Source organism: Neoarius graeffei, chromosome 24, assembly GCF_027579695.1.
Source record: "Neoarius graeffei isolate fNeoGra1 chromosome 24, fNeoGra1.pri, whole genome shotgun sequence".
Taxonomy (NCBI): domain Eukaryota; kingdom Metazoa; phylum Chordata; class Actinopteri; order Siluriformes; family Ariidae; genus Neoarius; species Neoarius graeffei.
Window position 1 is genome coordinate 2,050,109 of NC_083592.1, and position 12,951 is coordinate 2,063,059.

At 43.1% G+C, this 12,951-nt stretch overlaps 1 protein-coding gene across 9 annotated transcripts in view; it reads left to right on the plus strand.

The window, feature by feature from the left end:
- The window catches only part of LOC132872714 (protein shortage in chiasmata 1 ortholog), a 79,770-nt gene extending 66,970 nt beyond the window's left edge, over positions 1–12,800 (plus strand). For 2 of the 9 annotated variants that reach the window (XM_060907718.1, XM_060907720.1), the window contains exons 14-30: positions 382–1,677; positions 5,754–5,906; positions 6,046–6,210; positions 6,407–6,499; positions 6,596–6,765; positions 6,842–6,908; positions 7,032–7,358; positions 7,595–7,700; positions 7,917–8,028; positions 8,224–8,345; positions 8,546–8,633; positions 8,901–9,032; positions 9,252–9,401; positions 9,788–10,028; positions 10,123–10,353; positions 10,612–10,684; positions 12,507–12,800. In XM_060907718.1, coding sequence (XP_060763701.1) covers positions 382–1,677; positions 5,754–5,906; positions 6,046–6,210; positions 6,407–6,499; positions 6,596–6,765; positions 6,842–6,908; positions 7,032–7,358; positions 7,595–7,700; positions 7,917–8,028; positions 8,224–8,345; positions 8,546–8,633; positions 8,901–9,032; positions 9,252–9,401; positions 9,788–10,028; positions 10,123–10,353; positions 10,612–10,684; positions 12,507–12,552 — 3,572 coding nt within the window. In that variant the 3' untranslated portion in view covers positions 12,553–12,800. Of the gene's footprint in view, positions 1–381; positions 1,678–5,753; positions 5,907–6,045; positions 6,211–6,406; positions 6,500–6,595; positions 6,766–6,841; positions 6,909–7,031; positions 7,359–7,594; positions 7,701–7,916; positions 8,029–8,223; positions 8,346–8,545; positions 8,634–8,828; positions 9,033–9,251; positions 9,402–9,787; positions 10,029–10,122; positions 10,354–10,611; positions 10,685–12,506 lie in introns of those variants that run through there. The other 7 variants (XM_060907721.1, XM_060907719.1, XM_060907723.1 and 4 more) reach the window with 7 other exon arrangements.
- The last annotated feature ends 151 nt before the right edge of the window (positions 12,801–12,951 follow it).

Consider the following 12,951-nt stretch of genomic DNA (forward strand, 5'->3'; position numbering starts at 1 on the left):
CTTTTACTGTTAGATTCTCATAAATAGAAGATGGTTTCATCCTATCCTGTCATAACATTACGAGGAAAAATAAAGCTTGGAAAGAAGTAGCAGAGATCATTAGTGCCGCTGGTCAGTGTACATAGCTAGCACGGTTAGGATGCTTTACTAATCTGTTCTGGAAACCAAGCTAGTGTGAAGCTGAGCGTGTAACATGTACAGTACATCAAACTGATTTTCACACTGATAGTGCATTAATTAATTTGTTGGACAGGTTGTATTCACAAGAGACAAACAACAAGCATCAGTGTGAAAATACAGTAGTGTCACCTGACCCATAATACTGATGCTGATTCAGTAATAATGTTTCTCTGTTTCTGTTGTTTGCGCACTCCGCTTCAGGCACTGTGGAGAGCAGAGCTACAAAGACCACTGTTCCTGCTTGTGTACGCAGGAGCAAAACTGTGACGTTCAATCTACCGGAGCATGATTCTCAGAAACGAAGCACTGCTAACAAAGACCGTGCGCTGTCAAAGTCAAGTCCGGCTGCTCACCATCTATCGGCCAGGACCACTCAAACTAATCCTAGTGACAGATCTGACAACACAGCCAAACACTCGAGTCTGCTGAAGTCTAGACCAAAGCCAGCTCCTTATTGTCATGCAGAAAAAGACACTCGTACTAATAAGAGTTTTCGTTTTCCTCAGAGAACCTGGAGTAACTCATTGAATTCAAGTGCTCACAGTCATTCGGTGAGAGGTACAGACACAACCACAGGTCTGCTGAAGTCCACATCACACACAGGCGCCAACACACTACTGACAAAAGGCAACCAAACAGAGCCGATTAATAGCAATAATAATCCAAACAACGTAAGTACTTTGGCTGAGAATGTGACACTTTGGATGAGAAATTTCAAACTGCATTATAATTATACAGCAAAAAACGCAAAGTTGAATACTTCTACAAACACCACTGTTAGAACGAGTAGTCTAAATAAGATCTCTTCTGAGAGCATTACCATACACAGAGATCTGAGTGTTCGCTGTAGTGCTCAGAGAGAACTGCGAGTAGAGGGCCGATTAGAGAACAACACAGATCATCATGATGGTCTCTTTACTGGGAGCACGCCCCAAAACAGAAAAGGTTCCTTACCAACCCCAGAACATTCACATGTATATTCCCACAAAGCCACCGCTGCAAAACAGCGGCTTTCAACTAAACCGAGTCACATGCGTCATCAGGTTTCTGACAACATGACTAAAAAGGAAGACTTTATTGTGCAGAATGTGAAGATGACTTTCAGTTATTCAGCCACACACACTCAGCCTGGTCCTACTAATCCTACAAATCATTCCAGAAATCTCCTTCCTGAGAATAAAGCCAAAAACGCGATTGTGATGAAATCTCTCTTAACCCCACTCACTCGCAGAGGGACAGTGTCACACGCTCCAAATGCTTCAGACACACCAAACCAGAATTTAAGAGTGACCCCAACACCATCCAGATCTCCTCACCAAGGAGAGGCAAGAACATCACGTTCAGCATCAAGGAGGCGTGCTAGAGGGAAAAAGACGAGGTCATCAGTTCGCAGACCTCAGGACTACTTGGACCCTGTGTCTTCCTTTATGATGCTGAGGGGTGTTCTGAGGCTTCCAGTAGGACAGAGACCTGAAGTGACACCACTGCGCACCATAGGTAAACAGACTGCTCGTGTTTTTAGATGTACAACCCCGATTCCAAAAAAGTTGGGACAAAGTACAAATTGTAAATAAAAACAGAATGCAATGATGTGGAAGTTTCAAAATTCCATATTGTATTCAGAATAGAATATAGATGACATATCAAATGTTTAAACTGAGAAAATGTATCATTTAAAGAGAAAAATGAGGTGATTTTAAATTTCATGACAACAACACATCTCAAAAAAGTTGGGACAAGGCCATGTTTCCCACTGTGAGACATCCCCTTTTCTCTTTACAACAGTCTGTAAATGTCTGGGGACTGAGGAGACAAGTTGCTCAAGTTTAGGGATAGGAATGTTAACCCATTCTTGTCTAATGTAGGATTCTAGTTGCTCAACTGTCTTAGGTCTTTTTTGTCGTATCTTCCGTTTTATGATGCGCCAAATGTTTTCTATGGGTGAAAGATCTGGACTGCAGGCTGGCCAGTTCAGTACCTGGACCCTTCTTCTACGCAGCCATGATGCTGTAATTGATGCAGTATGTGGTTTGGCATTGTCATGTTGGAAAATGCAAGGTCTTCCCTGAAAGAGACGTCGTCTGGATGGGAGCATATGTTGCTCCAGAACCTGGATATACCTTTCAGCATTGATGGTGTCTTTCCAGATGTGTAAGCTGCCCATGCCACACGCACTAATGCAACCCCATACCATCAGAGATGCAGGCTTCTGAACTGAGCGCTGATAACAACTCGGGTCGTCCTTCTCCTCTTTAGTCCGAATGACACGGCGTCCCTGATTTCCATAAAGAACTTCAAATTTTGATTCGTCTGACCACAGAACAGTTTTCCACTTTGCCACGATCCATTTTAAATGAGCCTTGGCCCAGAGAAGACGTCTGCGCTTCTGGATCGTGTTTAGATACGGCTTCTTCTTTGAACTATAGAGTTTTAGCTGGCAACGGCGGATGACACGGTGAATTGTGTTCACAGATAATGTTCTCTGGAAATATTCCTGAGCCCATTTTGTGATTTCCAATACAGAAGCATGCCTGTATGTGATGCAGTGCCGTCTAAGGGCCCGAAGATCACGGGCACCCGGTATGGTTTTCCGGCCTTGACCCTTACGCACAGAGATTCTTCCAGATTCTCTGAATCTTTTGATGATATTATGCACTGTAGATGATGATATGTTCAAACTCTTTGCAATTTTACACTGTCGAACTCCTTTCTGATATTGCTCCACTATTTGTCGGTGCAGAATTAGGGGGATTGGTGATCCTCTTCCCATCTTTACTTCTGAGAGCCGCTGCCACTCCAAGATGCTCTTTTTATACCCAGTCATGTTAATGACCTATTGCCAATTGACCTAATGAGTTGCAATTTGGTCCTCCAGCTGTTCCTTTTTTGTACCTTTAACTTTTCCAGCCTCTTATTGCCCCTGTCCCAACTTTTTTGAGATGTGTTGCTGTCATGAAATTCCAAATGAGCCAATATTTGGCATGAAATTTCAAAATGTCTCACTTTCGACATTTGATATGTTGTCTATGTTCTATTGTGAATACAATGTCAGTTTTTGAGATTTGTAAATTATTGCATTCCGTTTTTATTTACAATTTGTACTTTGTCCCAACTTTTTTGGAATCGGGGTTGTACTACAGTGCGCTTCCATATCGGTTGAGGTGTGTATAATTAGCTCTGTGTATTTACTGTTACGTTTGCAAATACCTATGATGTGCAGCAACCAATCGAATCCAAAGGAGTCAGTATATTTGTGAGTTGTTTTTTTTTTAATTAAGTTGATAGCTTGGCAAAAATGTTATGTACCCAAAATGTATACATCAGTTAAGACCTGTCTGAAGTTTGATTTTTTTTTACTTTTAGTAGTGAAGCTACAATAAGCTAACAACAATTTTAACATCTCAAACTTACTGATTTGGCTTCTTCTCCATTCTTGATTCCTCAGCACATTATTTGGTGTCACTCTGCATTAAAGGATATGGGACATGAAACATAAAAGCACGCTATATCGGTTTCTTTCCATTAAAAATATGAATTAATTGCATCAACAAATACAAAATCTATTAAATTCAGCAAAATCGTTATATTCGTGATGATTATATGACATTTCTGCTCGACTTCCAATATGCATTTTTTGCAACCGGAAGAGCCGCTGTCACGTGATCATACGTCACAAAAACTTTCGGGCACAGCACAAGTGGGTAGATGAATGGAGAAGTGGATGAGAAGAAAATTGTTTTTATAGTCTTTAAAGTACATTGGACATCATACATTGGACATCATGGTGTATTGTGCTGCTTATGGTTGCAATAATTCCAATGGGAAATGCCCTGGAGTAAGTTTTTTTGCATTCCCCAAGGACCCGAAGCTGAGGAAAGTGTGGGCTCACCTGCGCATGCGCAGTAGGCTTCGCGCATGCGCAGTAGGCCTGGTAGGACAAATCCAAGAGGTAGGATAACTTTACAGAACACCTGTTGAAAAAACTTTGCACCTACTGTTTCCCACAAACTGTGTTCGGACCATTTCACTGAGGATTCTTTCAACATTAATACTCAGGTACTGAGCGATATTAATTCATGAAACATGAAGTATAAGGATGAGAAAAAAAACAGTTTAAATCGGGAAGCTGCGCACATTTGCGCCAGGCTGCACAAATGTGCGCAGCTTCCCGATTTAAACTGTTTTTTTCTCATCCTTATACTTCATGTTTCATGAATTAATATCGCTATTTATTTTATTATTTTTTTAAATTGGATCTGCGCGATTCAGCCGTGAAAAAGGCGGCATCTGCCGAAAGGCGCGCTGTTTGCATCCCTGCACGGAGGCCAGGGGACAGGGCAGGAATATTTTTGTTGATATGAGTGATCCGGTGCGATTTCGCGACCCCCCTGTTGAAGACCTCTGCGCTAAGCGACTGAAAGCCGAGGTAAGGATTAGTATTATAATTTTGGGTGTATCAATTATTGATTATCATAATTCTGACTCGTTTCGCCATTTTGAATGTTTTCATCTCGGACTCTGGAAGCATTGTATCTCAATCAATCTCGAAAAATATCAGCAAAAAAAAAAAACCAGCTTGCAACGGACTTTAGCTAGATCTATGATGAACTTTCAATGTATGATACAAAAATAATACTTCTTTCAACAGATCATTAGCCTTTGAGCAGAATTGTTTTTAACTTACCAGGAAGTGTTATCGAGCCGACCGCTTTCAGTTTCATGAGGGCTGAATGAACTCTCACTCTCAGAATCATCTGACCCGTCAGAGTAAAGACAAGATCCATGTTCATGTGAATTTCCAGCTATCGGTTCGAATTGATAGGGTCTAACTTCACATCTCTGTGAAACATCGGGAATATCACTGTCGATGGTGTCCATTTCAGTAACCTGTTTACATTAGATTCCCAAGCGCTGGCTCCTTGGAAAGTTTTTGTTGCGTCACGTGACCACCTAGCTCATTAACGAATCCTTGTTTTACGCTGATGTATAAAAAAAACTTGAATAATGTGATTTTCACATTTTTGACACCCTGCAGTGATTTAGATGGCATTTCTTATGTCCTTTATACATAATTATACCCAGGTAAAAATCCATGTCCCATATCCTTTAAAGGTGGTACAGTTTGAATTTTTCTTGGTATGATGATGCAGTCTCAATTGATCATGGCCTTATGGTATTAAACTCGTGTTTAAAACATACAAGCTGGTGGTGAATAAAGTTAAAAAACTTTACAAAATGTGTGCACGAAAGTCGGTTTGCGCATTCTTTTTTAAATAACAAAAACTTCAAAGTGTCAAATCTTCTGACTTTTATTTTTGTGGGATAAGATTTCTGGACATTAAGTGTCTGTTAAGTAATGTTTTGCCAGGTGATGTCCGTAGTAATTGTCCTCAATTCACACTCCTGTATATAATTCACATTGTACTCTTGGGACAAGTCCTAAATTTCGCCCCACACCTAGTGCACGTATATGAGGGTGGAGGAATTTTTCAGCAGTGGGACTGAATGTTCTGACTGAAGTCTGAATGATGACGTGTTGAACAGGCTGCATCACTCAGGCTGTATTGTTTCAGTGGCAGAACCTTCTCAGAAGTCTATGCCGAAGCCCACAGCTGGTTTATATAGGATGGTGACACAGCAGGCTACAGAGGCAAGGAAGATCCCCGAGTCCAGCCATCCTGTTCTGGAAAGATCCCTCTGTAAAACTGTACATGTGCCACCCACAGGTACAACCCTGCTGTGGTTTCTTTCAGGTTCTTTACTGCACTAATTTAAATCAGTATTACCACCTGTTTGAAATGCCCTGATAATGTGGGTGCTGAGTACTGCGACACTCTGACTCTCTCTGTCTGATCTGCCCTGTAGACACAGAGAGGGGCGCGTACTGGGAGCTGCAGGCACTGGCCCGTCCTGTGCTTTGCAGAATGCTTGAGTCAGGTGCGCTGAGAAATACGGACTTCAGCAGCCTGTCTCCTGAACACACACGATTCTGTCTCAAACAGCAGGAGAAGCTGCTCAGTACAGGACAGGGTCAGACACACACCAACACAAAACAAACATCACATATTAACACACACACACACACACACACACTACATCGGTAACACAGCAGACAGAGTAGTTTAGTGTTTGTACAGGAACAGGACACCAGTGTGATACTGAAGCTCTAGGAGTTCTAATTCAAAGGATAGCATAGTGCACATTAAATATGGTGTGTGTGTGTTAGGCAGGGAACGTGAGTATAATGATGTGGCCTTACTTCATATCTTGGTCACATTAAAGGACCTGCTGCTCAGGTGTGACCTCAACACTGCAACAAGTAAACACGTACTCTGAACTCTAAACAACTTCCTTCTTTCCTCTGTTGTGTGTGAGCTGTGAGAGTTAACCATGTCTGTCTGTGTGTGTGTGTGAGATCATCTGGAGAAAGCACACTCCACCAGTACAATGGATGGTCTCAGAGAGCTGCTGAGGAAGTTTCAGGTGCTGCAGTATCTAAGCAGGAAGTGGGCGGAGCCTCAGCTCAGAGTGCAGCACCTGCAGGGGGAGATCAGCACCTGGCTGCTGAGGACATGTTTTCAGAAGGTAAGAACATTGGGCAGTGTCACAAATGTTAGTGCTTGTTGAGTAGGGGACACTACAACATTGTGTGTGTGTGTAGATTCTGATTGTGACGGCAGTGGAGACTGTAAGGGCAGAGTTAGTGCTGGCTCTTAGTAAAATACCAGGTCAGTGTATGTTCATGGTTAATTTAATTGTTCTAATTAACAACAGGGAACAGTGATACAACTGGACCGTGTGTGTGTGTGTGTGTGTGTGTGTGTGTGCGTGCGTGCGCGCTTGCCTTGTAGGAAACTCTGTAGCTGCCCTAATACCAGAACAGGACAGCAGAGTGAACATCAAGAATCTTACAGACAGGTGTGTGTGTGTGTGTGCGCGTGCCCGCGTACGTGTGTGTAAATGGATTTGTGTATACCTGTGCATGTATGCCTGTGTGTGTGTGTGTGTGTGTAGTCGGTGTGCTGTAGTGTGTGTGCAGCAGCTGCAGCGTGGGTTTCCGTGGTGGAGATTCAGTGTAGTGTTGGAGTTTCAGTGTGTGGTTGACTCAGCTGTTAGGAGCATCTGCATAAAGAAGAAGCTCCACTACACCTGCTTTACTACTGCAGCACCGTGTACAGGTGTCTTACATTTTATAACAACACAACTCACAAGAATTTTCTAATTTGTACCAAAGATGAACATTCATCGTCTCAGGATTGTGCTTGTTCTGAAATCAGGCTTTTGATTTAATCCTCTGGAATGTTCTTGGAAATGTATTATCCTCGTTTGTCTTTAATACGCCGTATACATCACTGCATACTCACTAAGATGTGTTAACATAAAACTAATTTAAAATGTGTGTGTTTGTGTTCAGATCCAGACCCGTCAGCAGTGTTCTGCTCTCCTCTGGACCGTGTTCCTTTTGTGTTGTTTATCACAGAGGGTTTATTGAAGCGCTGTGACCTGCTGCAGCTGCTCGAGTCAGTGTCAGTCCCCTACTTCAGCACACACACAGCAGCTAACCAAATGTAGATTTCTAATGCCATTATTGTTTTAAATGATGTGAAAATGTATAGATGGATTTCTGAACCCAGTTCTGTTTGAGACGTGATGAAATGGTGGCAGTTCATGGTAGGGGAGTGTGTGCAGATGTTTGTGCAGACATGTATGAAGACGTGTGTGAAACGCTGCTGCAGGTCTAACATGACTCTCCTGGAGAGGATCCACTCTCCATCTCTACAGCGGCTGGGACCAACACACCTGTATGACATCATCACCATTGATGAGAACACAGCCATTCTGCTGCAGGTGAGATACAGAGACACACCTGGTGACGTCACTTGATACGAGTTAGATTCTCTGGAACTGTGGACCATTTTAATGAACACGAAGCCTCTGGGCTCAAAAGTATTCTTTTTAGATAACTAGCTCAGGTGCTGTGCCGGATTTTGGCTATATGGCTCACCGCATACATGATCTATGTGGTATATGATGTGTGTGTAGGAACTGGGGGAGCTGGAGCAGGAACAAGCTGCTGAGCGTGTGGTTCTGAGACTCTCGGCTCTGTCGCTGCAGTTCAGCCGCTGCTGGGTCATACTGCACTGCTCCAATCACTACAGAGCTCTGTGAGTTACACGCTTTAAACTTACACCTGAACATTCAGCTTCTTGAGGTAGTGGTGTCCATGGTGAAGGCTTGTTGAGTGATTGGTTTGGTGTGACACACTTTATGTAAGAATCTTCTGAAATCTGTGTAGACCTTCTGAACTGAGAGGTTGAGATGTTCAGGTCAGTGATGGTTAACTGTCAATTATTTCGGTATGCAGCATGTGTGGTGAGGTGTTCAGTAACATGGCGTTAATTTACTCAGCCTTGGTGCTGTTTGGACAGAAGTCTGACGGTCTGGATGTTAAGGTGAGTCACATGATTGATTGATTTATTTTAACCACAGTTTCTCAGCAACACCTAAATTATGTCTAAATCACACAACTGAGGATTCTGATCTTTCAGCGTTAGTACTGTATGGTTGCCTAGCAACAGTGTTGTCTTATATTTTCTCCACCTGAATTGAAAACACAGTATAAGTTTGAATGTAATGTTTCACCACAGTGATGCAGCAGGAACACTGATGTCAAGGATACTCAGGTTCAGTCCCAAAGTATGAGGTGTGTGTGTGTTTAGGTGTTGCTGGCATATAACAGAGCAGGCATAGCACGGTGTGTGCGTCAAGTCTGCCTTCACACTCTGCTCAGCTCACAGAGAGATGTGTGTAGCTGGCTCAACCGAGAGTGGTTCAGCGTGCTGCCTACTGAGGTATTGTGTGTGTGTGTGACTACTATATTTTAAATGCATAATACAATTTAATGGTTTATCTTGTAAATCACATGAAGGTAATATACAAAAGTGAAAAAAGTGTGTTAAATTCGAGTGTGCACATTTATGTATAATATTAGATGAATTACTTTAAATCTCACCACTACATACACAGTTATGTGTATCATATGTGTGTTTATATACATTGTGTGTGTTCAGGAGGAGCAGTGTTTGCTGTATTTCCCTAGTGTGAACTGTGTTGTAGCTCAGCTCCTGCTTAGTCGAGCTCCGTCTCTACAGTGGCTGCTGGAAGCTTCACACACTCAGCTGGAGGAGATGTTTCCTGAGATCAAACCTTCTGTCTTTAAGGTAAACACACACAGTGTGCAAAGGTAAGAGCGCACAATATTACCAACTAATGCACAGAAGTGTTTCTGTTGCACATCGTATGTGTAACCTGTCAGCAATAAGCAGTGCTGTTAGCCCCGCCCCTCCAGTACCATTAACATGGTACTGATCTTAAACAGGTACCAAAACCATCCAGCTGGAACCTTTGGTGGTAATGAAGGAAAAATACCGTTCCTGTTTCATACTGTCAAAGCTTCCTCTATTCACAACTTGAAAAATAACTAAACACACAACTTGTGCGCGCACACACAAACGTAAGCATTCACATCAATTCCCTGAATGCACCAAAAAAAAAAAACCTAAACAAGTAAAAAGGTGTGTGTGTGTGTGTGTGTGTGTGTGTGTAGATCTTTGGTGACAGTACAGCTACATACAGACACAGTTCTGCTGCCACACAGTGTGAGGGTGAAGGCATACACATCCACTACTGGGGTCTGGATGAAGATGAGCCTCTCTCACCCACACACTCGGACCCTTTCCTCACACACACTCCTGGGCCTGGAACTATGGGTAGTGCCTGGTTTGGGGCGGAGTCAAAGTGTTTGACAAGCACACACACTCAGAATTTGGCTGAAGAACAGACACAGGGTAAGAGTTGCACTGGTAACACACACAATAGCAGCTATAAAGTTGCTCTCTCATTGAGACTCTTGATGCTAGTCATGTTTAATTGTATGAACAGTAGCAGGAGATTTCGGTGGAGGAGAAACCGATGAGCAGTGGACTCTGGAAGCATCGTCTCTGAGCCCCAGTCTCTCTTTCTCACACACTGTTCCCTGCACACCGTTCACCCAGAACCCCTGTCCCCGCCTGACTCCTCTCCTCCTGCCCCATCAGCAGCGGGGAAGCAGCAGCACCGTGTCTGAGAGATACACAGAGAGGAAAAGACCACCAAGGGGTGCCATACACACAGGTACACAAAATACACACACAAATTATACACACATGCGCATGCATTATGCAGGTCATTTCACATGCAACTAGTATGTTGTCATTGGATATACAGCTACCCCTTGACCTCTCGCTCACCTCTTTATTTCCTCCCTATATATCTTTCACTTCATATTTCCCTTCTTATCTACCTTACTCATTATCCACATCATATTATCTCTCATATCTCACGCTCCTTCATACAGAGCTCACTAGCTACCTGTGTGTGTGTGTGTGTCAGGGTTTCCCCAGTGTAAGAGAGGGCGACTTCTGTTTGAGAGAGTCCCGGGAAGGAGTGGACAGACACGACTCAGGTTTTTCTAAACACATGCTGTCATGGTGTCACACACACTAGCACAGTCCCTTGTACACTCTCTTGTGTGCTCACAGAAGATAAATTTAGTTTGTTCATTACATTAGATGTGTGTGTGTGCACGAGAGAGAGAAGTTTTCTTCATAGGAACAATAACATACCAGAGTCAAATTTAATGAATTAATCTGTCAGACTGAGCTGTAATCATTCAGGCTGTGTACTGAAGGAATATCCTCTCTATATGTACAGATCAGATAATACAGCTCTTCAACACTCCTGCTGTTCCATTCACTGTTTATAAATTAAAAAGAGTGATTAGAGCAATGCAAGTGCGATTAAACACAGCTCATGTGATCATTCATAATGAAATGTGTAACTCATCACATTTTTGACCTGTTCAGACAAAATAAACACTTTTTTTCTGTCAGAGATTATGCTTCGGGTCAGTAACTGAAATTCAAGCTCAAAACTTACTTTTAGTGACCTAGAGGACAGTTTGAGCTACAAGCACTTCAGAGCTTTTTAGAGGAGTTTATCCTCCACTGTACATCAGACACACAAAGAAGTGTGTTATAGGCTCTGAGCCCAGCCTCAGACCATCATCCTCACACTGATGCGTGCGCGCACACACACACTCTTACCCTGCCCACTCAGTCACCAGTGTAGACAGGTGCCATGAGTCATTCCTCGGCTTGTTTTAACCCCGAGTGGCTCTGACGGAAAACTCCTCTCCTGTCACGGGGGTTACAGGTTCAAATCCTGCCTTGCTCCTTTTCCCCTCTTAGGTGACTGATTACCAAACATCAGAGCTGCATAAACGCCGGCAAATCATGTCCATTTCAGGGTGTGGTAATAATTAATCTGATTGGTGTCAATCTGCAAGTGCTTTATTTACAAATTGCAGCCAATTGCTGTCCTCCTTCAGGCGCTCTCTATTTCACTGTAACTGCTGTTCACTTACTCCCTGGGTGTCTTCCGCCTTTCAGTGTAAGCGTACTGGAGTGTGTAGTTTAATGGACGACTTGTTTATGATTAGGCATTGTGAGTCTTGCATTTATCATCACACTCCGTTTTGAACATCTTCAGTGTTGTAATGTCACTCATTGACCTGTCTCAAGGAAAACCTTTACAATATTCAGTACCAGCCAAAAGTTTGGGCACCCCTTCTAATTCAGTGTTTTTTCTTTATTTTTTATGAATTAAAAGTCACTTCATGTCTTAAAGTAACGATGGATGCCGTTTCTCTTTACTTGGTTCGGTTCTTGACGTAAAATGGATTACTACAGTTATGGAAGAGGGCTACTTATTGTATTTTTATTATTTACTGTTTGATCTCAAGCATATTAAGAAGGCAAGAAATTCATAATTAACTAATGTTAGCCTTCCAAGTAATGTTCGGGAATCAGACACAGTCTCAGCATTTAAGTCTAGGCTGAAAACATATCTGTTTAGTCAAGCCTTTTGTTAATGGTGTTTATGAGGTAAAGGAGTAGATCTGGAGGGTCCTCAGACATAGAGTGTTTTGGTAAACTGGGATGTATGGATGCTGTCAGTCCCCACTCGCTTGCTCACTCGAGTTTGTTGACGGTGCAGTGGCTGGCTGCTTTATGTCCCGGGGCTCCCTCATGCCTGTGTTACCTTCTGGCTCTCTCCTTTTAGTTATGCTGTCATAGTTAGTTGCCGGAGTCCCTGCTTGTACTCGGTGCAATATGTATACTGTTCCTACTTATTCAGGTGACATTGGGCATACCTAACCACCTGTGTTTTCTTTCTCTCCCCCCCCCACTCCAAATCTGTCCCTCTGAGTTACATGGAGTCAACAGGAAATCTTTTGGTGGAGACGGTGGGGACCTCGACTGGCTATCGTAGCCTGCAGGGAATCGGCCGTCAGACGTTCTGTCGCATGTCCCAGACCCGGTGAAATGTAACTGAATTGTCTTGGCCAGGCCTAAGGGTCCCATCTGCATCTCATCATTGCTGAGGAGTGTGCTCCCATCACCCAATCAAGCATCCAGCCAGAGCAGGTCATGATATATTTTTTACCATATTAACATGCCATTGTGCGTCATGCCTGATGTAAAGACTCTCGTCTCTGCGAGCCTACCACACAGATTTAATACTTGTCATTTTTAGGGCATACCTAACAACGTGTTTTCTTTCTCTCCCCCCCCATCTGTCCCTCTGAGTTACATGTTGATCCTGGGATTGAGATGCTGGCCTCTTCTGCCCCTCGGACCTGCTTGATCCATCCTGGTGCCCTGTGTCTGG